Genomic DNA, 27833 nt, shown 5'->3' on the forward strand with positions numbered 1-27833 from the left:
CGAGAGGACAAAACATATTGAAGTTGATTGTCATTTTCTTAGAGATAAGATTACCACCGGGATCATCAAAACCTCATTTGTTATTCTAGGGATCAACTTGCTGACCTCTTTACAAAATCTCTTCAGAAACATTGGATTACTTATATATGTGACAAGATGGATGCTTATGATATATATGCACCACCTTAAGGAGGAGTGTTGAGACATTATTTTATTATACGATTATTAGTATCAATTAGGATATTATTGTATCAAACCTTTCCTGTTTTAGTTTATTGATTAAGAGGCTTAGACCTATATATACATGTGTATTCTCTCCACATAACAATAAAAATTTCATATTCAAGTATGACCAATAATGGTCAGAGTGGTTGTTTATGATGTTTAGAGTGGTGGTTAGAGCGATAGTTAATTATGGTAATCAGTGGCAGTCAGAGTGGTGATTGAAATTGATTTAAGTGGCGGTTAAAGATTATTCAAGTGAGGATTGATAGTGAGTATATTAGTGATTGTCGATATTCAAAATGATGATTATAATGGAAATAACAAAGAATATAAGTATATAAAATGATAATCAGAATATCAAACTGGTGATCAATTATGACTGAGGTTATGGTTGGTCATGGTCAGTAGTATTCCTAATGGTAGTTTAAGGAAGATTATAGATAGATAAAATGATAGATGGATAAAATGATAGCAAATTCACAGCCTTATCGCCAAATGTCTTTTATATTACGAAGACCACCGGGTCGCGAAGCATATCCCGGAGATGTTTTTATTTACATCCGTGTCTTTTGAAAAGAACCGCTAAATTAAGTTCTCAGTTAGGTGAAGGAAGTATGATTGCTTTACCAATACTTGAGACCCAATCAAGAGATGTTTCAACTTATATTCCTACTAATGTAATTTCCATTACAGATGGCCAAATATTCTTATCTGCTGATTTATTCAATGCTTGGACCAGACCTCCAATTAATGAGGGTATTTCTGTTTCTAGAGTTGGACCGACGGTTCAATTAAAAGCCATGAAACAAGTAGCTGATAAATTACAATTGGAATTGACACAATTCGCAAAATTAAAAGTTTTTGCACAACTCTCTTCAGATCTCGATAAAGCTACGCAAAATCAATTGTCAAGAGGTTAATGATTACATGAGTTGCTTAAGAAATCTCAATCAACTCCTCTTAATGTGAAAGAACATCTAATAACTATTTTACTGAAACAAATGGTTATCTTAATTTATCATAAGTGATCGTAGTGATAATTAAGAGTGTTGGTTAATAATCATTGTAGAATTCTATACTTAAAGAATAGTGGTTGAATTAGTGACATAGTGTCTTAGTTTCAAAACTCTCTTACTTTTTTTTCTGCTGAATCATCTCATCTCAGCTCATGTTGCATCTCAGAGGTTTTCCTTACCCCAACAATCTTTCTTCAACCCCAAAATGTCATCTTCTTCTCCTCAAACCCCACTCTTTCACCTTTTTCTCCATTGCCGCCGCCGCCACAACCACTGCAGATTCAGATAAAAAATCTTTCACCATATCTTACCTCACTAACAATTGTGGCTTATCTCCACAAGATGCTCTCAAAGTATCCAAACGATTTACTTTCGAAACCCCCGAAAAACCCAATTCCGTCATCACCTTCTTCAAAACCCAAGGCTTCTCCGATGACCAGATACAATCCATTATTCGCAGGAGTCCTAAGCTCATCCTTTCCAACCCCATCAAAACCATTCTCCCTAAGCTTCAATTTTTAGCTTCCAAAGGCGCTTCTCCCACCGACATAGTCGCCACCATCACCAGAAGCCCCCAATTCCTAACATCAAGCCTGAAACGCATTATTCAAACTTTTGAATTGGTAAGAACTTTCTGTCCGTCTGATCAAAAAGCTATTGCTCTAATCATTGTCTGTCCATCTTTAGTTCGTGATATCCTATTGAAACCAAATCTTCAATTTTTACTCGATTCCGGTGTCACTCCTTCCGGCATTTACCGTTCGCTTCGTTCTAGACCTTCTGTATTTTGTTCTACTGGTGTGAGAAAGGCTGTGGAGGAGATTAAGGAATTAGGGTTTGATCCTTCAAAATTCAAATTTTGTGTGGCGTTACTTGCCAAGAGGACTGTCGCTAAATCACAATGGGATGCTAAAGTTGATGCCTTGAAGAGTTGGGGTTTTTCTGAAGATGTGATTCTTGATGCCTTTAAAAGACAGCCTAACTTTATGCTACGGTCACCGGATAAACTCAATGCGGTGATGCAATTTTGGGTCAAAGAGCTTGAATGGGATCCTTCAGTGCTATTTGCAGCACCTGACCTATTCGGATGTAGTCTGGAGAAAAGGCTTGTTCCAAGGGCTTCAGTCGTCCGGTATCTTTTATCCAAAGGTTTGATTAAGAAGAGTGCTAGCTTGTATACACCGTTTAAATACCCTGATGTGTTATTCATGGAAAAGTATGTGGATTGTTATGAAGAAGAAGAAGCGTCTAAGCTATTAAGGCTATATCAGGGGAAGGATGCTAGCATATAGTGCTTAAACACATTCTGTTGTAACTGAATAAACCAGCCATGTTATGTTTATTCATCTTTAAGTGTGTTGTTCCACTTTCTCAGTAAGTTGGAACCTTTTTTGTTGTTGGTAACAGTTTTGACTTATAAACCAGTCATGTTATGTATTATGGAATTAGGACAATACTTGAATTTCTAACAAAAAATAAGTGTGGAATTGGAGAGCATAAAAGTAGACATATTTGTAGAATGTGTAAGCAGGCATTGCCTTCTATTTTTATTTTCTTGCATCAGTTAATAGAAGAACTTAAGTCTAGTTTGGATGACCATTTAGTAGCACACTGGTGTGGGTTGAATTCATCATAATATCAATGGGATCTTGATGATTATAACGAGAGCAGGGGAGTGGTGAGCAATTAGTTGCATGCCATTCTTTCCTTCTCTTCAAATAATAACCTTATCAATGATCAAATATGCCTCTTATATGCATCCTCGCCTGCCATTTCTGAGATCAGTTCTGAACCGTTTGTTGCCAGATTCTGATTCGAAAAACAAAGATTTTCTTGACAGGATCAGTTCTTGTTTTTGTCAGGTGATGCAATGCTGAGAGAATCATTTAGTGTTTAGTATAAGTTTGAGAAAAAATGTTCTGGTGATTTACTGATGTTATCACATCCTCTTCATCTTTAGTTTTTCTCTAAGATTCTAATGTTACTGTTTGGAGTGATTTTAAGTATATCAGCATTCTCAAAAAGCTTGTTGGTGTTTGTGATTCATGTCTTTTGAAAACTAATCATGTTTATATAACTTTCCATTCGAACAATAGTACCAATGAGAGTCATTTTGTATTGAGAGCAGATTGTTTGTTTTCCCGTGCTTTGGTAATTAATATTCTAAATATTCATATTATTAAAAAAAAAAAAGTTAAAAGTCAAAGATGCTATAATATGAGTTGTTAAAATTGTATAATAATGCTACATGACTTCTAGTTTCTTATTTTGTAATAAGGTTGTTACTATACTTGGCAACAAAACCAGTTTAAATTCTGATAAACTATGTTTGCAACCTGAATTAACTTGTTTTCCACACTTATGTCGTGAATTTTTTTTGCTATGCTCTCTACCCTCAAGAACAAGAATCCTATCTATTAGTAGGCTTAAACTTAACTGAGGACAGCACATTATGATCTGGTTTGATTCAAGTATGGCTTCATCATATAGGTATGTATGAATTATTTCAATTTTATATCATTGAGATGAACAAATATGTCAAAATAGTGTAACACCTTTAGGCCACTGATGCTATAATCTCTTGTGAGTTGTGTTATTTGCATATCTGTGCATTCATTTTTCCGCCTCGAACTGTTTCAACTTATAAGTCATTTTTCTTCTTCAAGAGTATGTATGTTGTCTGAAATGGAAAACATATTTGAGGCCTCGATACTATTACTATTTATTGGAGATATGATAGGATACGCTTAACTTAAGTTTGTTATATCTGTCAGGACTGACACCTATCAGCATGAATGTATCTTATCTACAGTAGTAGGTCAACTGGCTATAAATGCTACCAGTTGCTATTTCCTTTAACCAACTTTTAGTAAATCAAAAAGTTAGTTACACTAAAATGGAAATCCCAGTTTTACTTTCTTCATGGAATCACATTGCTGAGTCAATCTATGGCCGCGTTTACTCCACTCCTGGTGTTGTTGCCTCCCTTTTCCGCTCAAATCTCCACTTCTCCAACTCCGACAACGTCGACTAATGAATTGCGCCGCCTGCATTTCTCGCTCAAAATTGCGTACAAATTGGAAGAAAAGAATTTTCACCTTAGGCGCCAACAAGTAGAACCCCTACATCAATGCACACGTTCTCACAGACCTAGTTGTTTGCACTCGCATTCCGTCTCCGTTTCTAGATGATGAAGTTCGTCACATTAGATTTGTCAACCCTGTGTATTCTGTTTGGATTCAGAAAGATTAAATGTTGCTGTCTTGGCTTCAGTTTGCGCTTTTTAGTGAGGTTCTCACGTGTGCTTGGTTGCTCTCTTGCACATCAACTATGTGATTGTCTCTTCAATTACTTTCAAAAGCAGACGCGTGCTAGAGCACGTCATCTTAGGGTTGAATTGCGTGCAATTACACTTGACAATTTTTCTATTCAAGATTATATTCTGGAATTTTTTACAATTGTTGAAGCAATAAGTTTCCATTGAAGATTCTATTCCATGTTCTCATCATATTGATGTGATACTTGAAGGTTTGAGTGCTGAAGATGCACCAATTTCTCTGTTATTGAGAGTAAATTTGGTGGAATGGACCTTGATGAAGGTGAGATCCTTCTTTTGGCTCACGAACTTCACCTTGCCAAGTTCAAAAAGCAACCAGCTCCAAACTTAATTTCGCTAAATCTCTCATGTTGTGCCTCAGTAATCATCTCTTGAAGATTTGCAACCTGCTAGTGCTGAGTCCTCACCATTACATGATGGTTCCTATAATCTAAAGCAATATGATCAAGCTTTTTATGGTGGTAAGACCAATCATGGTGGTCATAATGGTAGAGACAAAGGAGGAAGGTTTTCTAATAACAACATTTAGTGCCAAGTGTGTTCATGTTTTGGTCACTTTGCTCTAAACTACTCGCACTGGTTTAATCATCACTTTCAACCTTCTTTTAGTGGAAATACTTACAATCAGAGTTCATGGCATGGTAGTCCTAACTTCTATGGTTGGTTTTGCAATAATGTGTGGTCAAGACCAGTGTTTAAAAACTCTAGAGTTTACACGGAAACAGTATAGGATTGAGAAAACGTAACTCGAGAAACGTAGCACGGAACGTAAGTTTTTACTACTGATAAAAGTTATATTTATATATGCATAGTTTTGTACATATGTCAAAAATAATCATATATAAAAAAAATAAGTTCTAATTAATAATAAAAAATTCATATGTTCACCATCTATATTCATAAATTCATGTTTGGAATTGGTAAAGCATGTTTCCATGCAGGATTGCAAGCGGTTATCCTCTTGCAACACGTTTGCAAATGCTGTTTTTTATTATTTTTTTAATACAACCCGACCTAGATCCATATCCAGCTAAAATTAGGGTTTTTTTTTTTTAAATTAGGGTTTGCAATAATGTGTGGTCAAGACCTCCTCCACCTGCATGATCCTTCACTCACAAGTCCTCCAAGCATATTTGTTGCCAATACCTTGCCTTCAACCTCCACTTCTAGGTTTCCTAACTAAAGGACATCTTATCATGTCACAAGTGATGCCAAAAATCTTCAAAAGTCATTCCTTTTGAAGGTCTTGACCAGATCTTCAACAATTCATTGCTATTGGGAAAAAGCTTAGGATAAGGGAACCTAAATTCTTTAAACAAAACATCTTTAGAGATATACAATCTTTAAGAAAGGATAGTCAGGTTTGAGTTTGAACAATAAGGTATAAGGGACTTGGAAGTTAATGGAGGATGAAAGCAACCTATTTATGAGACAAACTGAGTGGAAAAGACATAGTTCCAATAAGATTAAGGCAAAGAAGCCTGAATTAGAAGGGTGATGCCAAGGTCCACTATGTGTTTGTGTTTTCTCTCAATCACACCATTTTGATGGTGTGTATGAGGGTATATGACTATGTGAATGATGCTTAGGTCAGTTAGGAATTTAGTGAAGGGTCTTAATTCCCCTTCCCAATTTGATTGAATAGCTTTGATGGGGAAAACCATGTTGAAGTTCAACCATGGTTTTAAACTGTTTAGATTTGAGTAGATAAATCAAAGTGAACTTGGAATAGGCATCTATAAAGGACATGTAGTAATTAAAGCCTAAGGCAGCGGAGTTTGGAGAGGGCCCCCATAAGTTACTGTAAACAAGTTCTAAAGGTTTAGAATATGTGGTGTGTGAGGCAAGTGAGTGTAGTCTACGGGCTTAACCAATGCAGCAGGCTGAATTAAATAGAGTATGATCTTTGTTATTACAATAAGTATTACAACTTTGCAATTAAAGTTTCAAGGCATGAACATTGGGATGCCCCAGTCTAAGATGCCCTACATTAGGCAAATTAACATCTACAGTTGTAGAATTAGCACTAGGTACAACCTCAGTAACAGAAAAAGTAGGCAATATAGTGGACTTAGCAGGATTAGACATGGCTATAAAAGGTAGCTCATAAAGGTCATCACTTCCAGCATGACATTCTAGAAGGACAACATCAGATACCTGTAATTTGACAAGGCATTTATCAGCAGTATTGTTATCTCTTGAGAATTTGTTAACACTTGCGAGGTTTTTAGTTATGGGGGAACAAAAGCAGTTTACTAAGTCTGAATTGTGTGCGGTTGGAAAGGGGAAGGGAAAGAGCTAGAGCCGGTAAAGTGAATGTGCAAATCTTGGCCATTGCCTATGTAATTTGTTCATGTCCTTCAATGGGAGTGAGTTGTTGAAAATTCTTTGCATCACTTGTAACATGATAAGATGCTCCCGAGTCACGGAACCAAGATGTAGGAGTAGAAGGTAGAGTGTTGGCCACAAAGGTGCTGGGAGGACTTAGTAGAGGAAAGGCATGCCTTGGTGGTTGAGGTGGCCTAGTCCAAATATTGTTGCCAAATTGAGTGGTATAACTCTGCTAGGGAGTTTGATTGTAAGGATTGCCTCTGAAGAAAGAAGGTTGGAACTGTTGGTTGAATCTATGCCAGCAGTTCAAAGCAAAATGCTTAAACCTAGAGAAAACTTGACATTGTATGTTGGAAAGTCGACCTCCTCTACCTATGCCATTTTTGCCACCACAGCCAGGTTTGACACCTCTAAAGGCTTGGTAATCATACTCAGGATTTTGTAGAGTGACCTGAGGAGGAGGAGGAGGAGGTTCAGAATTAGCATTTTGAGAGTCAACAGTAACTTGTGATGAAGGCACAATATGAGTTAGATTCAAGGGAACAAGATCTAGAATTGAAGTTTCCTTGAACTTTGCAAGTCTAAGCTCATGAACAACTAACAGAATTTCAACTTCATCCAAGTCCATGATGCCAAACTTGCTCTTAATATCAGGAAATACTGGAGCATATTTTGAAGACAGTTGTTGACGCCAAAGATGAAAATTCTTCTTATCCAGTTTTTGCTTTCTGCGCAATCTTGAGCGAGAATTTGAGACAACGCAAGTCATCGTTTGCAGACATTGCTGCCAGCGCCAGAGTTGTGGAGACTTGAGCGGAAGTAGACGACGAAGGTGGTGGGGGAGATGCCATGGCCTAGAATCGTGTTAGCAATCTGATACCATGATAGAGTTTGTAATTGCACTATTCATTTCAGTTGTAACTAGCTTTTCATTGATTGAATATGTTAGTTACAAATAGTGAGCAACTGGTTGCATTTATAGTGGCGACCAGTTGGCCTGGTGTAGCAGGTGAAATACAGTCCAAGCTGACACCTGTCAGTCTTGGCAGTTATGATAGTTCTAAACTTACTATCCTAACATACCTCTAATATTCTTATTTATATTTAGATCAATAGGACAGATTGTGGAGTGCTTTTGAAATAAGTGGGCATTTTTTGATAACATTTCTTATTTGTTTTTCTGATTCTATTGAAGGAAATCAATATGTTTAAATAACTATCCTGCACATAGAATGATTTAAATCTGATTGAGGTAGTTATAAATTATAATGATTTTTTTCCGGTTATATTTTATATATGGTGTTCTTGATTTTTGCGTAAATCTATAAAGAAGCCTATACTGTCTTCTATTTTTTTTTTTTTTAAAATCAGATAATAAAATAAATTAAGTTTTTGGTTCAAGTTTTTGAGTAACTATCTTGTTTGTTATTATAACTAAGTTCCCAGCACCTTTTCTTTAGCAGCTCACCCTAGTGTGGATTGAATTGGTCATGACATCAATGGAGCTTGGTGATTATATGTGTTGCTGTTAGACTATTATTTAATTTTAAGTGAACGTATTTATATTATGGGTCATGTCACCAGCTTTTTAACTATTGTTATACACTATGCAACATACTGGAACAGATGGTCAATTCATAAAGGTTACTTAAATGTATAAAAAGTGGATATAAGTTCTATCTTCGCTTTTGGTAAAAATTGAAATTTCTTAAAATCATTGAAGTTAAACTTATTATGTAAATTATGTTTGAGCGTGACAAAAATTTGTTCCCTATCTCTGAAACTTTGCATGGTTATACTGCCATAATGATTTTACAAATACTAAAACTTTTTCGCACAATCATTTGGGCTTATGTGGTTTTTCCTGTACACATCTTTATCGTTTGATTGTGCTTTATTGCTATGAAAACTCAAAATACTTAAACTATTCATGGTGTCATAGAACTCTGCTGAACATTTATGATATTGCTGCAGAGTGATTTGGCAAATTCAATCCAATATGCAGCGTGTTTCTAAATTGCAGAGTGATTTGGCATAGAATGGTATGGCTTGGCAGATGCTATCTTTTTTGAGGTATGATTCCATGAGATGATTATGTAATATACTATCTCCCAGGCTTATGGTCTTAAGGATTTCACTTATATAGCATTTATCTTGAACATTGTCAATAGTATGGACAAGTATATTACATAATTAGGATTATGTATCTTCAAAGTTAGAATATCTGATTAATTTGTGGTCTGTTGGTGTTATAATACAAAATTACACACTAACATTACTAGAACAAAATTGAATGCCCCTTATAACAAGTCACAACTCTATGCTCATTGTTACCTAATACTCTTATCATGTAATTGTTTGTAATGAGATTTCCCTTTTCATGAATAAAAGTTATGAGATTTCCCTCATAGGCTCCTTGTTCAGAGTCAAATTAGCTAGATCTCAAACCTCTAAGATATGTCTTTTGGTGAGGGAGTTGGATAGTATGCCCAGCTGGAGCTCCTAGGCTATGTTGTCAATAGCTTACTATAACAGAACAGTGTAGCGGTGGTATTGTTAGGCGCGACGCTACTGGTCCGGGAACCACCGTCAACAATAGCGGTTATAGAGGCCGCTAATTGCAGCTCCATACCGCTATCGCAGCCGCAATTAGATTTTTCAGGATAAATTCCTCAACTTTTTTAAACCGTTGTCTTTTTTAAGGGTTTAAATTACAACCGGAACCCTTTGAAAAGAGTAATGTTATGTTCTTCCTCAATTTCTACTTTAGTTTTGTTTAGTCTTCTTCTCTGCATAAGTTTTATCACCATATCTTTAACTATTAAGTATGATGATCTCTTTAATTTTGTGAATAGGTCTACTTTCTAGTATTTTATGTTTACTTTGTATAGTCGTTTTTAGTCTTTAGAAAAACGGCTATTCCACCATCCATTTTACCGCTATAGCATTTTAGGGGGTCGATGCTAAGCAACTCTATCCGAGATAAACATCATAGGTCCTAGGCTCAGTCAGACATCATTACCTCTAGTGTTTCTTTTCCCTTTTTAATTCACCAAAGTAAACTAAGCAGTTTATTTGAATCAAAATACAGTTTAAAATGTTAAATGGTTTCCGATTCTTTGCTGTAGCATTTTCTTGTTATATATTCAGTTATCAATTGGAATTCACCTATTACAATAATTACTTATTCATTGAATTAGACATGTCTTTTATAGTAGTTTTGAATACAGAGGTTGAAAATGCCAAACACGTACCAATGAGATATTTTGCGTTGACAGCAGACTATTAGTTTTCCTTTCCTTCGGTAGGAAGAAACGCACGATCTCACCATTTCTACGTGTTTCGACGGTGATCTCACCGATCCTACCCAAATATGAGTTTTCTAATTTGCGGAATTGGACTGTCCTACAAAAGGGATTGCGATTCTGACTACTAACTTGTTCATATTATTAAAAATAGATTGAGGTAAAAGTCACAAAAATATGGCTTGTTAGACTCTTCTACAATTCAAATATGGCTTGAGTTTGCCACAAAGTTCTCTCTTTAATCCATACATAGAACTTGAAAGTTGAGTTTGAATTTCCCATTAAGCTTAATTTTATGGATTATTTATTTCATATGGGTGATGCAAGCCAACAATACAAGATGAATGATGACAAATGATCCCTGAAGCTCTGAAAGAGTCATTGATATCTATAATATAAGAAAGGAAATTGTTCTGGAAAAAACATTTTTGCCCTTTTCTCTTTGGCTGCCACCTAATGAAAATAAGGGTATTTTGTGTCCAAATAATACTTTTTCCAACTATTGATGTCATATAATTCTATTTCAATTACATGGTTGGTGTTTTTTGTCTTTGATAAATAGGTTGGAATGGATTGATGATGTCACTTGGTCCAAATTCAATTTCTTTTCAAATTTTGTTTTCTTTCAATGTTACTTTAATTTGAATTTCAAAAAATATTGACTTTCTCTCACTCTATCTTTGTCTTTCTCTTTCCCTCTATTATCTTTCTTCTGCATTCCTCTTTCTCTTTCCCTCTCTCTCTCGTCCTTTCCTTCACTTTCTCTCTTCTTCCTCCTTCTCCCTCTTCTTCTTCCTTCTTCCTTCTTCCTACATATGCAATTTGTATTCTTTCCTGACACGGTTTGTTCTGTTGAGCGCTGAGGACGATGATGAACACGATGATGGTGATGTTGATGTTGTTGGGTTCGTGATGAACGATGTTGAACGATTTTAGATGAATGAGTTGAGTTGGTTGAAGATCTATGAAGATGATGACGAAAGCTACGAATCTGAATCTCGGGTGAGGTATTTCTGGTTTTTGTTCTTGATCTCTCTTCCTCTCTCACGATTCTGAAGGGTTTTGATTTTAAGGGAAATGATGAACAAATTGTTTAGGTTTTTATGAATATTGGGATTTATCTGTGTTTGAGGTTTTGATGTTTGATGAACAATGTTCTTCTGATAATTTCTGAAGGGTTTGTAAAATTGGGAAAATGATGAACTAGGGTTTTGGTTGTTTTTGCTCTGCAGCTGTTTTCTTGATGATTTTTGACCTTATCCATTGTCAATTCTCATTAACATGACTTTTTTTCCAGATCCGACCCTTCCACGGGATTAGGGTTTCAGGAGATCTCGGTCGCAAGTTCTTTTCCAATATGGTATGTTTCAAGTTCCAACCAATGTTTTGTTGTTCTATAATCTTCATTGTTAGATTGTTGTGTTATGAATCTTGGTACAAAGACTATTTACTTTGGCTGAACCGACTTTTGGTTTTTATTTAGTTTTGTTTTCTGCAGGAACTTTTTGTGGTGGTTATGCAGATTGGTTAGCAGAATTAGGTCTTGCAAGTGTGTTGATTGTGATTAATAATGTGGTTTTGTGCAATTTTATCAGAGCAATTTATTCACGAAATTTTTTTAGAGGTTGTTCATTTTATATTTGTACAATTTCCTGCTGAGTTTGAATCATGGCATTTTAGTTTGCAAGATGTTTTTTTGATAGTGTCCTTGAGATTATGCTTCGTTCTGGAAAACATGTTTTAGAAGTTGTTACGATGATGATTTGTGAAGGGGAGAAGGACAAGAACTAATTGGACCTGCAATGTATTTTGGACTCATGGGTGATGGGTTTGTGCTTGCAAAATCAGAAGGGTCTGTGCTTGAAATATCAGCAGCAAAAGTCTCAATGTTTCAATATGTATCTCTTGGGGTTGGTTATGTTATTAATTTTCTGATTTTATAGTGATTCTTGCAGATGCTTAGGCACAACTACATCAAGTCAGCAGATAGTGGTGTTTTCTAACAGTGTCAATGCATTTTCATTGCAATATGTCATGCCTGCAAGAGGTTAATGCTATTGTGATATCATGAAGCTTTTTGTTTCAGCGTAGGGGAAAAGTTATGATTTTTAACAAGAGTTTGATTTTTTTGTTGCTTTTCAGATTAAATTAATCAAAGATAGGGATATTGGAGACAACAAGGGTTATGGCTCTGAGTTCACGCGAAGAAAATATGTAGATCTACAAAAAAAATCATATTTAAGGTATTGTTCAATTTTTTTTAATCTATTTCATATTACAGTCGTACAACTTTCTCATCTAGCTCTGCAACATATTGTACCTGTACATTAATATATGAGAAACCTACTTAGTACTTACTATGACATATCTATTTTTTTTTATTTTCCCAAGGTCCATATATCACGGGATATAGAAAGAAATAAAGATAACTCAGCCATTGTATTTAATGATAGCAGAAAAGTCAGCTAACTTCTCAATTCCAACATATAATGATGCAGGAAAGAAAATGAGAGACATAAATATAGTGTTATGACTTATGAATTCTGGTTTCTAAATTCAATGACAGTGGCACATGTTTATCCATTGTGATTTAATAAGAATAAAAAAGCTCCTTATTACTAGCTTTTCTGTTATTAATTTAATTTTCAAAGCAGTTGATACTTATCTTTCTCAAATATGATAAACCATAACTTTAATAAAGCATATTTTTCATAATGGTTGTAGTGTTATAGACTGTTGTGTATTATTTTTTTACTATTATCCTGCAAGAGTGTCAGTTGCAGGTCATTCTTGAATAAAGCAGCTGTCAACATCCCTTTAAAAACGGGTACTGCACACAATCTGTGCAAACTTGACCAATGACTGACAGTAAGCTAGGAAATTATAGTCCTACCTAACCAGTTTTGTTGGAACGGAAATAGGTGATTAACCAATATATATACACTTTGTTTGACAGGCGGTGCAATCAATAAACTCAAACTACCTAGCAACCTAATAGCAGTAAATTCCAGCAAGATATTTGATGAATTTTATTGCTTGTTTGTTTAATAGGTTATTAGTTATTGCTTTCCAATTTGTATATAAAGATTCAAGTTAGTTTGAGTAACATTTATTTTTCTGGTCGTATAGAAATTTTGTTGATATATTTGATGGCATGAGTTTATGGATTAGAAAATTTTGAGTACCTAGCTGATAGCTTCTAAATTGTATATGTAGAGGAAGCTCTTCAAGATATAGCTAAATCAAAGAAGGATTGGAACTTCAACATAGATCCATGCAGCAACAAACCTAGCTGGGCTACACCTCCCATATCCAAAGTCGTAGAAAATAATGTCGCCGGTGACTGCTCTATTGCTGGTTACGACTTCTGCCATGTTGTTTCAATGTAAGTCTACTTCCCATAGAAGTGACCATTTTCTATCACCACTTCTAATTAAGTTGAATTGTTTTTTTCCTTCCATTTTTAGTAATCAAGTATTTATATTTATACAAATGTAGGAGTTCATATTGTATATCTGTGTATACATGAGTTATCGTGTAGTAAACTTAACTGGTATGGTATACTTATAGTTATACATCTATAAAATTGCTACCCCTTATAGTAAAACTGAAATTTGAATGTAAAATCAATATTCTCGAAGAATCTTGTAGTTAATATGGTTGTTCCGTTTGTGCATAATTTGGTGGTGTTGAGTGATGTCCCGTTCTCTGATGAGCTACCACAAGCATTGCAATATAATTGTGGTAGTCCTGGCTACGATCCTCCACTTTGTTGTGATGAGGCTAACTCTTTTGGAATTAACCGGTGAAGTTGTGTCTACTGTTGGGTATGTTCAGGAAGGTTGTAAGACAGATTCGGATGAGCCTGAGTTGCATCTTTAAGGAACAACTGAAGTTGATCCAAAGGGTGAAGGCTCAGACTGTGATTGGGATGGTTTAATTCACCATGGTGCTGATATGTTAATTGAAGCAGAAGCTTTTAAGGGTCTAACACAGATTCTGAATCTTGCTTTTTGATTTTATGGTTTACTTTATGCCTTTTGATGTTTAGGGTTCGGTTTATTCTTTTAATTCTATAAGTTTGGATAAAGACTACTTGAAGGTATTAACTTTCCATAGGAATGGGTGCGCGTATCAACCGATGGTTTGGTCATATTTACTGGTAAGAGCATTTTATGGAATTTTGAATGGTCTATTTATTGGTTGAAACTGATAGTGATAATGTTCCATCTCACTGTAAGAACTATGGCACAATTTCTTCTGACATTGCGCAGATGTATTACGATCGACTCAGAAGCATTGTTGGTTGTATACAGAATTTATAACTTCATAACTCGAGTATAACTTCATTGTTTCCATTAGCTATAGGTTTTTAAAATTAAGTTGTTGTTTTTTACGTTAACATGACTCGGAAGATTTTGATGTTTATGTTCGACGTTTTTTGGTAATAAATTAGCTTGAGGATAAACTTACAGGTATGGGTTTGGTAATCACTCTTGCTGCGTAAACCTGGAATGACTAGGGATAATCTCTTCAATATAAATGTTGGAATTGTTAAAACACTCTATGAAGCAATTGTTTATAGTCATAGAATACAAGTTTCTACATGAATATTGTTAGTAATATTTTATACTACAAACAGATATATTTGTCCATGTTGATGAAGTTTTTGATCAAGAGGGGGATTCTGTGTAGGGTCTAAGAAGGCTACTGGATCAAAGGCTAGGAGATAACTACTCAATTAACAAGGTACTTATTATGAATCATTAACAGTTTTTTGTTTCTAATGTGTGCTTCATATAAGCTTTACCTATTTCGTTGGCCTTGAATATAAATGTCTTGAATAAGAGAAGACATCTAGATTTAACTCAAAAAAACATCACAGGCACAAATGTGCTTCTAACACTATTATCATCTGCATAGGTTCGATGAATTACATTTGTTGCTAATGCTCCTTTAAATGTGAATACTGAAATACACAGGGCCTTTCATTTGGCTAAACAAGCTTTAGACGAGGCAATTGCGGATTTAGATACCTTGAGTGAAGAGTCATACAAGGACAGTACTTTGATCATGCAGTTGTTGAGAGACAACCTTACTCTTTGGACCTCCGATTTACCTGAGGGGGCTAAGTGTTGGACTTGGAATCAATTATTCTTGTGCAGAACAGTGGAGACCCATTGTTGAAGAAGCTTTGTCTGAAGCTGGTAGATTTAAAGCTGCCACTGTAACTACTATTTAAAATGGAAATTTAAAATAAATGAAAAAAAAAACTTTAGATTAATTTAGTTTTTAAGACTTTATATATATATATATATATATATATATATATATATATATATATATATATATATATATATATATATATATATATATATATATATATATATATATATATTCAGTTTCAATACTTATACAAATTTGTTAACATTTGGTTAATATTCATATAACATAGGAAAACTACTTTTTGTTCTCCTTATTTTTGTTTTAAATTTCTTATCCATGTGATATTATGCATGTCAGAATTAGTGTAAGAGAAAACCATATCATAGTATAGTCAGTCCCTACTTATATTAAATCGTATCAGTTCATCGCAGCTCCTTCGACTGAGACTGAATATTTCTATCGATGTTTCGAGCCTGCTTTGAATGAATGCTGCAGCATTCACGGCAGCAAGGCAGTTTCCTGCTTTGAAGCAAAATTGCAAACACAAATATGGATGACAACCCTTTTGTTTCCTTCAACTACTTTAGTCACCCTTGCAATCTTATTTGCTACGTCGAAGGAATCCGGTTAGCCTCAAAAGTTTTTCAGTCAAAGCATTTCACAAACCTCACTTTGTGTGACAGAAAAACTACAGAACAGTTTCTTAACAACACTGCGAAGGCTAATGTTAACCTTATACCAAAGCATGTCAATGACACAATCACTTGAACAGTTTTGTAGAGACATTGTGATCACTATTTGGCATTATCATGGTGGATGCCATGTTGGGAAGGTTGTCGACTCGGATCATAAGGTTCTTGGTGCTAACAGGCTTCGTATCGTAGATGGCTCGATGTTTACCGAGTCTCCAGGAACTAATCCTCAAGCTACTGTCATGATGATTGGCAGGTAAGTACATCGGGCATACTGAAAGCTTTGATGATTTACAAATAATGATCATTACCTATTGAATGCTTATAGTATATTTGTGTTTGTGACAGATACATGGGATTGAGGATTTGCTGGTGTTTGAGGACAAGTATGTAATGTGACATTTTAGGATCATGTCAAGAAAATGAAAAGAACAAAAAATGTGTTAGGAGAAGACTAGAGCATTATTAGTTTGACTTGAATTAGGGTGTTTTGTTTTTTGGTAATCATGAGTGAAGAGTGATAATTGAACAATTAAGAAAGATTTTGCGTTTAGAACTAAATGTAATGTAACTCTTGATGGAATTGGATGTTTGAACTTTGATCTATGTATTTGAAATAGTGTCTATTGTAGACTTGGCATTATTAGTCTGGCTTTTCTGTTATTGCATTCTTGATTTTCTTTGTGTGCATCTCTTAGGGGACTATGTTGGGATCTAATTTCTTAGAGGCTTTTAGTTTTGTTTCTTTAGGCGTTTGGTCCCATTTGCTCATCAAAAGGTTTGGTAGAACATGAATCATGTTTTGTTCATCCATGAAGATGGACAGTAATTGCATACTCAGGAGCTAGATAGCTGCAAAACAGGATTTCAATGAGACAGATGCAAAGTGTAGTGTGCAATACAAGTGCATTAAAAGCATGTTGACAAGCCGGTTCAATGTATATGAAAGCCTAAAGTCAACTTAAAATATACATCTGAAACAAATGCGCGTCCCGTACGAGATTCCTCAAAATCAAATATGTGAAAACATTAAGGGGAAAAATAATACTATTGTACATAAACAAAACAACTTTACTACTAATCTAACTTTAATATATGACAAAAATTATTATTGTAATAAACACTAACAACTTTACTACTAATTTATCTTCTAAATAAAAAATAAATTAATCAATTTTTTTTATTTTACAATTTCATTTTTCTTTCATATCATTTTTATTATGTATTAAAAACAAATTCGCGTCCCGTACCAGTACCCGTGCGTACGCACGGGTATCCCGCTAGTTTTCTAAGCATTCATATATACATTCTGAGTTGTTAATCTCTGATAGCGGAGCGGCCGACCTTCAAGTAGGAATAACGGTATCTCGGATAACCGAATAAATTTTTGTATACTAATAATTATATAAAAAAACTATAAAAACATATGTCATGTAATACTAAACTAATTTCACAAAGCTAATAAAATAGTTATAAAATCTAATGTCAAACAAAGATTCAAAACATAAAGAACTATATATTTTTATATACATTTTCATAAAAATTAGTATAAATAAATAAATAATTTTTAAATCCCAAGTAATTTTGGTGAAAATATTTTGAATGAAAGAAATCTTAAAATTAAAACAATTTTGTATTTTTGAAAATGTCTAAAAGAAATATTTTTGTATTTTTGAAAATATTTTAAAGAAATAAATAAAACAATATATATTTTTTTGCTGGCTAACTATTTTTTCGTTTTTGGTTTTTATTCATTTAGTTATGAAAATAAAATGAAAAGATAAAAAGAAATAAGAACAAGAGTTGAGCTTGGTGTGCAACTAAGAATTAGGGGTAAAAGCCCAAATTAAATAAAAAGACAAGCCAAAAAAATTGGATTGGACGGGGTCAGGGAAAAATTTACTTCCTACCCCTACAATTGCCCGTATACCCCTACAATCAAAATTTTTGGACGAAATTACCCTCATATAAATAAGTAAAATTTTTCTCATTTCCAACTTTTTACTGGTTTTGAAGCAAACACTCTCCATTCTCTCTACGAAACACAAACCAGAACGCTTCAGAAAACTCTTCTGGTTCACAAATCCCCCAAACCGGAACACATTTGGTAAGTTATCCGGTTTACAAAATTCTTACCGAAACGCATATGGAAACTCTTCTGGTTCGTTGATTTTTCACCGGAATACTTTCCTAAACTCTTCCGGTTTGTTTCCATCCACACCGGAACACTTTTGAAAGTTTTGTTAGAACAAGATTTGTTCTGATCAATTATCTTAGTTTTGATGATAACAATAATATGAATTTTGCTTAAGATAATATGGTACTCTAATCCAATGCAATTTCCCTTTCAGGAAATATATATATAGAGTACGCATAATTCAGCGCTCAGAAGCTTTGTCTCAAAGGTTCAGCATGCAACATCAGAACATGGTCTGGCAAGACATCAGAAGATGGTCGAAGCAGAATCAGAACACGGGTCTATGGAAGCATCAGAAGAACATGAGATCAAAAGCACTGAAGCTCAGAAGATGGTATCACGCTCAGAAGCACTTCAAGGTCAGAAGATCAGAAGATGCTATGCACCAAGCTGTTTGACTCTAATGATATTCAAACGTTGTATTCACAAACATCAGATCAGAAGGAAGTACAGGTGGCAGACTACGCTGACTGACAAAAGGAACGTTAAAGCTATTAAAGGCAACGTCAGTAGACACAGCGTGAACAAGGCTCGAGGTAGTTGACAAAAGCGTATAACATTAAATGCATTGCTGTACGGAACACGCAAAGCATTAAATGCACTCAACGGTCATCTTCTCAACGCCTATAAATATGAAGTTCTGATGAGAAGCAAGGTTAACGACTCTGAACAATATTATTCAAATTAACTTGCTGAAACGTTGTTCAATCAAAAGCTCAGAATCTTCATCTTCAACAAAACTCACTACATTGCTGTTGTAATATCTTAGTGAGATTAAGCTTAAACGATAAGAGAAATATCACAGTTTGTGATTATAGCTTTTAAGAAGCATTTGTAAACTCTTGAATTGATTACATTAAGTTGTAAGGAACTAGAGTGATCGTGTGATCTGTATACTCTAGGAAGTCTTAGAAGTTTTCTAAGCAGGTTGTAACTAGAGTGATCGTGTTGATCTGTATACTCTAGAAAAGTCTTAGAGGGTATCTAAGCAGTGTTCCTGGAGTGATCAAGTTGTGATCTGTAGACTCTGGAAGACTTAGTCGTGGGCTAAGTGGAAAACCATTGTAATCCGTGCGATTAGTGGATTAAATCCTCAGTTGAGGTAAATCATCTCTGCGGGGGTGGACTGGAGTAGCTTAGTTAACAGCGAACCAGGATAAAAATAACTGTGCACTTTATTTTTATCGTCCAAGTTTTTTAAAGTCACACTTATTCAAACCCCCCCTTTCTAAGTGTTTTTCTATCCTTCAATTGGCATCAGAGCGCCGGTTCTAAGGTGCAAGCACTTAACCGTGTTTAGAAAAGATTCAGGAAGAGAAAAACGCTTCATTTAAAAGATGGCTGGTGAAACTCCAACAAATCCATCTACATCTACATCTGGCTCTGCTGAGCAATACAACGGTAACAATGGTTATACTAGACCGCCGGTATTTGATGGTGAAAACTTTGAATACTGGAAAGATAAACTGGAAAGTTACTTTCTTGGTCTAGAAGGTGATCTATGGGATCTTCTGATGGATGGTTACAAACATCCAGTAAATGCAAATGGTGTAAAGCTGACAAGGCAAGAAATGAGTGATGATCAAAAGAAGATTTTCAGGAATCATCATAAATGCAGAACTGTTTTGCTGAATGCTATTTCTCATGCTGAGTATGAGAAAATATCAAACAGGGAAACGGCCTATGACATATATGAGTCCTTGAAAATGACTCATGAAGGAAATGCTCAAGTCAAGGAGACTAAAGCTCTTGCCTTAATCCAGAAGTATGAAGCCTTCAAGATGGAGGATGATGAAGACATTGAGAAGATGTTTTCAAGATTTCAAACTCTTATTGCTGGATTGAGAGTTCTTGACAAGGGATACACCAAGGCTGATCATGTGAAGAAGATCATCAGAAGCTTACCCAGAAGATGGGGTCCTATGGTGACTGCATTCAAGATTGCAAAGAATCTGAATGAAGTTTCTCTGGAAGAGCTGATTAGTGCCTTGAGAAGTCATGAAATAGAGCTGGACGCAAATGAGCCTCAAAAGAAAGGTAAGTCTATTGCATTAAAATCAAATATTAAAAAATGCACTAACGTTTTTCAGGCCAAAGAAGAAGATCCTGAAGAATCAGAATCTGAAGAAGAAGATGAACTGTCCTTAATCTCCAGAAGGCTGAATCAACTCTGGAAGAGCAAGCAAAGGAAGTTCAGAAGCGTCAGAAGTTCAAAGAAATTTGAACATGGAGAATCTTCTGATGACAGAAGATCTGACAAGAAGAAGGTCATGTGCTATGAATGCAATGAGCCAGGACACTTCAGAAATGAATGTCCAAATCTTCAGAAGGAAAATCCCAAGAAGAAGTTTCATAAGAAGAAAGGTCTTATGGCAACCTGGGATGAGTCAGAAGATGATTCAGAAGATGAGCAGGCTAACTGTGCGCTGATGGCGACAGAAGATGACGGATCAGAATCTACATCAGAATCAGATTCTGAAGAGGTATTTTCTGAACTTACTAGAGATGAGTTAGTTTCCGGGTTAACTGAACTTCTGGAATCCAAGTCTCAGATTTGTATCAAATACAAAAAGCTGAAAAAGCTATTTGAATTTGAAACAAAGAGGCTTGAGTTGGAGAATTCTGAATTGAAAGAGAAACTTTTAAAATTATCCAATGATGTTGGATCTCCTTCTAATTCAGAAAAATCCACTCCTAGCCTAAACCATATTCTGAAAGAATATGATTTAAGTTTCAGGAAGTTCTTATCTAGAAGTATAGGCAGAAGTCAGCTAGCTTCTATGATATATGCTGTGTCCGGAAACAAAAGAGTTGGCATTGGTTTTGAGGGTGAAACCCCATACAAACTTGAACCTGTTGATGAAATGAAATTCACATACAAGCCATTGTATGATCAGTTCAAGTATGGCCACTCTCATGATATTAGGCACACATCACATGCTCAAAGTTTTCACATAACACACACTAAAAGGCATGTGACACAACCTAGGAAATATCATGAAACTCATGTTAAGAATTATCATGCTGTTTCTCCTATTGCTTATAATGTCAAACCCAAGTTCAATCAGAACTTGAGAAAATCTAACAAGAAAGGACCCAAGAAAATGTGGGTACCTAAGGATAAGATTATTCCTATTGCAGATATCCTTGGCGGCAAGAAGGACAAAGCACAACATGTCATGGTACCTGGACTCTGGATGCTCACGACACATGACAGGAAGAAGGTCTATGTTCCAAGACCTGGTGCTTAAGTCTGGAGGAGAAGTCAAGTTTGGAGGAAATCAGAAGGGCAAGATAATTGGCTCTGGAACTATAAAGTCTAGTAACTCTCCTTCCATCTTTAATGTACTTCTTGTAGAAGGATTAACACATAACCTTTTATCTATCAGTCAATTAAGTGACAATGGTTATGATATAATCTTTAATCAAAAGTCTTGCAAGGCTGTAAATCAGAAGGATGGCTCAATCCTATTTACAGGCAAGAGGAAGAACAACATTTATAAGACAGATCTGCAAGATCTTATGAGTCAGAAGGTGACTTGTCTTATGTCTGTTTCTGAAGAGCAGTGGGTCTGGCACAGGAGATTAGGTCATGCTAGTTTGAGAAAGATTTCTCAGATTAACAAGCTGGATCTTGTCAGAGGACTCCCTAATCTGAAATTCAAATCAGATGCTCTTTGTGAAGCATGTCAGAAGGGCAAGTTCTCCAAACCTGCATTCAAGTCTAAGAATGTTGTTTCTACCTCAAGGCCATTAGAACTCCTGCACATTGATCTGTTTGGCCCAGTCAAAACAGCATCTGTCAGAGGAAAGAAATATGGATTAGTCATCGTAGATGATTATAGTCGCTGGACGTGGGTAAAATTCTTGAAACATAAGGATAAGACTCATTCAGTGTTCTTTGATTTCTGCATTCAGATCCAATCTGAAAAAGAATGCAAAATCATAAAGGTCAGAAGTGATCATGGTGGTGAATTTGAGAACGGATCCTTTGAAGAATTCTTCAAAGAAAATGGTATTGCCCATGATTTCTCTTGTCCTAGAACTCCACAGCAAAATGGGGTTGTAGAACGAAAGAATAGGACTCTGCAAGAAATGGCCAGAACCATGATCAATGAAACCAATATGGCTAAGCATTTCTGGGCAGAAGCAATAAACACTGCATGCTATATTCAGAATAGAATCTCTATCAGACCTATTCTAAATAAGACTCCCTATGAATTGTGGAAGAATAGAAAGCCCAACATTTCATATTTCCATCCTTTTGGATGTGTATGCTTTATTCTGAACACTAAAGATCATCTTGGTAAGTTTGATTCCAAAGCTCAAAAATGTTTCCTTCTTGGATATTCTGAACGCTCAAAAGGCTACAGAGTATACAATACTGAAACATTGATTGTAGAAGAATCAATCAATATCAGGTTTGATGATAAGCTTGGTTCTGAAAAACCAAAGCAGTTTGATAATTTTGCAGATTGTGATATTGATATATCAGAAGTTGTTGAGCCAAGAAGCAACGCATCAGAAGCAGAGCTTCTCAGAAGCAAAGAATCTGAAGATCAAGTATCAGCTTCTCTGGAGGATCTAAGTATTTCTGAAGAACCATCTGTCAGAAGATCATCCAGACTCATCTCTGGTCATTCAGAAGATGTCATTCTTGGAAAGAAGGATGATCCAATCAGAACAAGAGCATTCCTTAAGAACAATGCAGACTGTCAATTAGGTCTTGTATCTTTGATCGAGCCAACTTCTGTTGATCATGCTCTAGAAGATCCAGACTGGATAATTGCTATGCAAGAAGAACTGAATCAGTTTACAAGGAATGATGTTTGGGATCTTGTTCCTAGACCAGATGGATTCAATATAATTGGTACAAAATGGGTCTTCAGAAACAAGCTCAGTGAGAAAGGTGAAGTGGTAAGGAACAAAGCCAGACTGGTGGCTCAGGGTTATAGTCAGCAAGAAGGGATTGATTATACAGAAACCTTTGCACCAGTGGCCAGGTTAGAATCTATTCGTCTATTAATTTCATTTGCCACTCAACATAACATCACTCTTTATCAGATGGATGTCAAGAGTGCCTTCTTAAATGGTTATATAGATGAAGAAGTTTATGTCCATCAACCTCCTGGTTTTTGAAGACTCTATGTCTCCTAATCATGTTTTTAAACTTAAGAAATCATTGTATGGATTGAAACAGGCTCCCAGAGCTTGGTATGAACGCTTAAGTTCTTTCCTTCTGGATGATGGTTTCACTAGAGGAAAAGTGGACACTACTCTCTTTTGTAAAACCTTTAAAAGGGATATTTTAATTTGTCAAATATATGTAGATGATATTATTTTTGGAACATCTAATGCTACACTTGGAAAGGAGTTTGCTAAGTCTATGCAGGCTGAGTTTGAAATGAGCATGATGGGAGAACTCAAGTATTTCCTTGGAATACAAATAAATCAAACATCAGAAGGAACGTATGTTCATCAAACCAAGTATGTGAAGGAACTTCTGAAGAAGTTTAATCTTCTAGACTGCAAAGAAGCCAAAACTCCTATGCATCCAACATGCATCCTAGGTAAGGATGAGGTAAGTAAGAAGGTAGATCAGAAGTTATACAGAGGTATGATTGGATCTCTTCTATATCTGACTGCTTCTAGACCTGACATTCTGTTCAGTGTTTGTTTGTGTGCTAGATTCCAATCAGATCCTAGAGAATCTCATTTAACTGCTGTTAAGAGAATTCTGAGGTATCTGAAAGGTACTACTAATGTTGGTTTAGTTTACAGAAAATCTAAAGAATACAACTTAGTAGGATTCTGTGATGCTGACTATGCTGGAGACAGAATTGAAAGAAAAAGTACTTCAGGAAGTTGCCAATTTCTTGGAAGTCATTTGATCTCCTGGTACAGCAAGAAGCAAGCAACTATTGCCCTATCAACAACAGAAGCAGAATATGTTGCTGCCGCTGGTTGTAGTACACAGATGCTCTGGATGAAGAGTCAATTAGAAGATTATCAGATATATGAGAGTAACATTCCTATATTCTGTGATAATACTTCTGCTATATGTTTATCTAAAAATCCTATCCTTCATTCAAAAGCTAAACATATTGAGATTAAACATCATTTCATAAGGGACTATGTTCAGAAGGGTGTTATTTCTTTAAACTTTGTGGATACAGACCATCAATGGGCTGATATCTTTACAAAACCCCTAGCTGAAGATAGGTTTAAATTCATTCTGAAGAACATCAGTATGGATCTATGCCCAGAGTGAGAAGATGAGAAGTTCTTATGTATGAGTATCTTCTGAAATGAATGTGATTTTCCAATCAGAAGTTCTGATTGAAATCTTTTAGAAATTATGATTCGGTTATTACTAACGTTTCATTGTCTAAGTTGATTCAGAACCTCTGTTAAAGCAAAACAGCTGTAACGCTTTATCTCGGGATGGTAAACCTGTTGTTACTGTTTATAGATAAGCGCGCGTGCAGTTGAAGGGACGCCGACCATAGGTAACTGTGCTAGTCACTTCATTTGTCTTTATTATCTCTCCTCTTTTCACGCAACATTAAATGCTTTTCTTCAGTTGCTTAATTTTATTTTCTTTTAAATACCCTTCAAACGTTTTTGTTTTCCTATCTCCTTGCATTCCAATTCAAGTTTTTCTCTCTATCTCCTTGTAGTAATTTCCTCTTTGGAAATTCTATTTTGTATTTGCTAGGAATGTTTCTCATCTTGTTAAACATAGGAACCTTTTGTAACATATTTTGATTATCAATGAAAAGTTTCTTTGTGTTTTACATTCCAGTAAATTTTATTTGTCGTTTTATGCATCTGAATCTTTTAAAATATTCTTTTTGATGTTTGTCGCACGCTCGCGAAAAATGAACAGAGTCGCCACCAATATATTTATCCCATAAGGGAAAGGAATATCAGAAAACCTAACAAAGGAAGGAACAGGGTCTTGCGACCAGAGAATCAAGGTACGGGAGTCGGTTACGCAAGGGGAAGGTATTAGCACCCCTCACGCCCATCGTACTCGATGGTATCCACCTATGTTTGTTTCTATCTAATGGGTGTATAACTATGTCTATGTCTAAATGCGAAATGAATGCAAAATGTAGGGAAAATAAAGAATTGTACTCGCACGGGCCCTACCCCGCTGCCTACGTATCCTTTTCAGGAATCAGAGTTACCGTAGCTCGGCTCACGATTTTCTGTTTGTTTTTGTGTTTTTTAATTGGGCGGAGTCAACGTTCACGTTCTTGCATAAGGGACGACCTACGATGCGTACGAACGGAAATGACATTGCCCTTAGGTGCCAACGAGGCAAAAGAAAAAGAAATGATTGGTTGGTGTCTTTTAGGGTAGATGAGTGGTGAACAGTTCCCAATACCGGGCCACTCACCACTTTCTCTACTTTGCTTTAGTCTGAACCATTGTTAGGTGTTTTAAAGTGTTTTTGGTTGTGTATTTTTTAAGGGAAATTACTCTGCGATTCGAATCACATAAAATGTATAATGATCGAGAAGCAGATTAAGGAATGAATCCCACTCACTTCCATCCCATTATGTAATGTTTGAGAAACAGATTAGAGAATGAATCTCACTCATTTCTCTCCCATTAATTAATGTTTGAGAAACAGATTAGGGAATGAATCCCACTCGTTTCTCTCCCATTAAGTAGTGACCGAGAAACAGATTAGGGAATGAATCCCACTCGTTTCTATGCCACTAAGCGATTGAGAAATAGATTAGGGAATGAATCCCACTCATTTCTCTATCACTTTCTTATTGTGATTCGCATCTTCCTTTTATTAATGTTTTAAAGAGTTGAAAAAGAAAAAGAATGCAATAGGGAAATAATCCTAGATTCTAATCTAAGTTGTCTATACAAGTCTAAATCCTAATGTTAACATGGGATAGATTCTAAAAGAAGCATTAAAAGATATTAACAAAGTAGGCCTAAAATAAGGCCAAAAAACAAGCAATAAAATCACACAACAAATATACACCGAATAGCATGGAAATGATACAAAAACATAAAGAAAACGATTCAAGCATTAGTACAAAAGTGAAACTAAAAATACTACTATTTTTTTATTGATTTTCTAATGAAGCAAAGAACTACCAAAAATGTCAATTTTAATCCTAAACAATCTACTATTTTTATGAGCCTTTTTTAATGAAGGAAATTGAATTCTAATTGACCAAGAAAGAGTTAAAAAAGATAGCCTAAACTAATATTTTTTATGAAGTTTTTATATGTCAAAAATTGTAAAGTCTAAAAGAAAACTAGCAATTTAATTACCTAAAGAGAGTAAAAAATCTAAGTAACAAAGACCTAATATCCTAGTAATTTTGTGAGTCAGAGGGGGGGTGTTAATTGAATTACTGGGTGTGATTAGCAGCAGGGCGCAGGGCCCAGCCCAAAGGATGTTTTTTGTTCACAGATTTTTGCCAGAAGAATTATGGGCTCAGAGGGGTGTAGCCAGCAATTCGGTGGTGAGGCCCAAAGAATTATGTCCAGATTTCTATCAACTTCAATAATCATTTTTTTTTGACTAATTTTCAGAATTGTACTACCATTAATAACCATCAGTATGCCACATTAATTCCTAAAATCCCAATTAATCTCGGTTAATCTCCATTAATCACAGTTAATTCCCCAATCATGTTAACTCCCTAATTATGAACAAATTAACCCTAATGTTAAATGAGATAAACAAAAAGGGAAGAAAATAGGGCAAACCAGAGTGGCGATTCAAATCCTCTCCTTCTTCAACAATGAACGGCGGCCACCTCCTTCTCCGGCGAAGACTCTCTCCGCGCCTCCGTGAGCGACGAGGTCACCTCACCTCTCGTTCATATCTCTCTGTTCTCAATCGCTTCTCGAATCTCCTTCCCTCAAACGCTCTGATTCGATACGTATTTGTTCGCGAAGATTGCTGCTGGTGCCGATTAACGAATCCTTGAAGTTTGTTAACGAATTATCGTGCTAACTTGTCGATGCAGTGAAGACGTCGGCGATGGAGTTGAAGATTGAAGCGGTGATTGATGAAGAGTGTTGAAGCAGGTTGAATCCGAGATCGAGATTGTGAAGGTGACGTCGCGAAGATGATGATGAGAACGAGTTGTTCTTGCTGATTGACGACGATGATGATCGTTGCTACCTTTTGCAGATTCGTCGAGTATTGACTATCGAGAGTTTTCTGTTGAACGGTAAAGATTGACGTTAAAGAACGATGAAGGTGATGATTAACGATGCAGGTGAAGTTTAATGTCCACAATTCTTGAATGCTCGGAGAAGATACTAAGGCGATATGAAGGTGAGGTTGTGAGGAAGTCAGGTCGTTCTCTTTCTCCTCTTTCTCTGAACCTTCTTCTTCTTTTCTGTTCTCAGGATTGTTGTATTGATGTTGTTGCAGGGAGCATTGAAGAAGATGCTGAGATGAAGATGATTGAAGGTTGCGAAGAGGTTGGGAGGTTATGAAGATTGATGAATGTTGAGATGCCGAGAATAGAGATTGGTGAATGGTTATGGGGGAAGGTTTCAGAGATTGGGATC

General features: G+C 35.6%; 1 protein-coding gene, 1 long non-coding RNA gene and 1 pseudogene across 2 annotated transcripts; all 3 read left to right on the forward strand.

Moving 5' to 3' along the window:
- Positions 1-681: 681 nt before the first annotated feature.
- Positions 682-1249, forward strand: LOC131594630 (ATP synthase subunit alpha, chloroplastic-like; annotated as a pseudogene).
- Positions 1250-1393: 144 nt separating this feature from the next.
- On the forward strand, positions 1394-2533 carry LOC131594708 (uncharacterized). The gene has a single exon (XM_058866937.1). It carries the CDS (start codon positions 1394-1396, stop codon positions 2531-2533), a length of 1140 nt encoding a protein of 379 aa, XP_058722920.1.
- A 10007-nt stretch (positions 2534-12540) lies between these two features.
- Positions 12541-17035, forward strand: LOC131631614 (uncharacterized). Its single transcript, XR_009292748.1, has 5 exons — positions 12541-13265; positions 13431-14963; positions 15197-15421; positions 15812-16328; positions 16421-17035. It is a non-coding gene; the product is annotated as an uncharacterized LOC131631614 (long non-coding RNA).
- Positions 17036-27833: the final 10798 nt, after the last annotated feature.

This window comes from Vicia villosa, linkage group LG1 (assembly GCF_029867415.1).
Source record: "Vicia villosa cultivar HV-30 ecotype Madison, WI linkage group LG1, Vvil1.0, whole genome shotgun sequence".
NCBI classification, from domain to species: domain Eukaryota; kingdom Viridiplantae; phylum Streptophyta; class Magnoliopsida; order Fabales; family Fabaceae; genus Vicia; species Vicia villosa.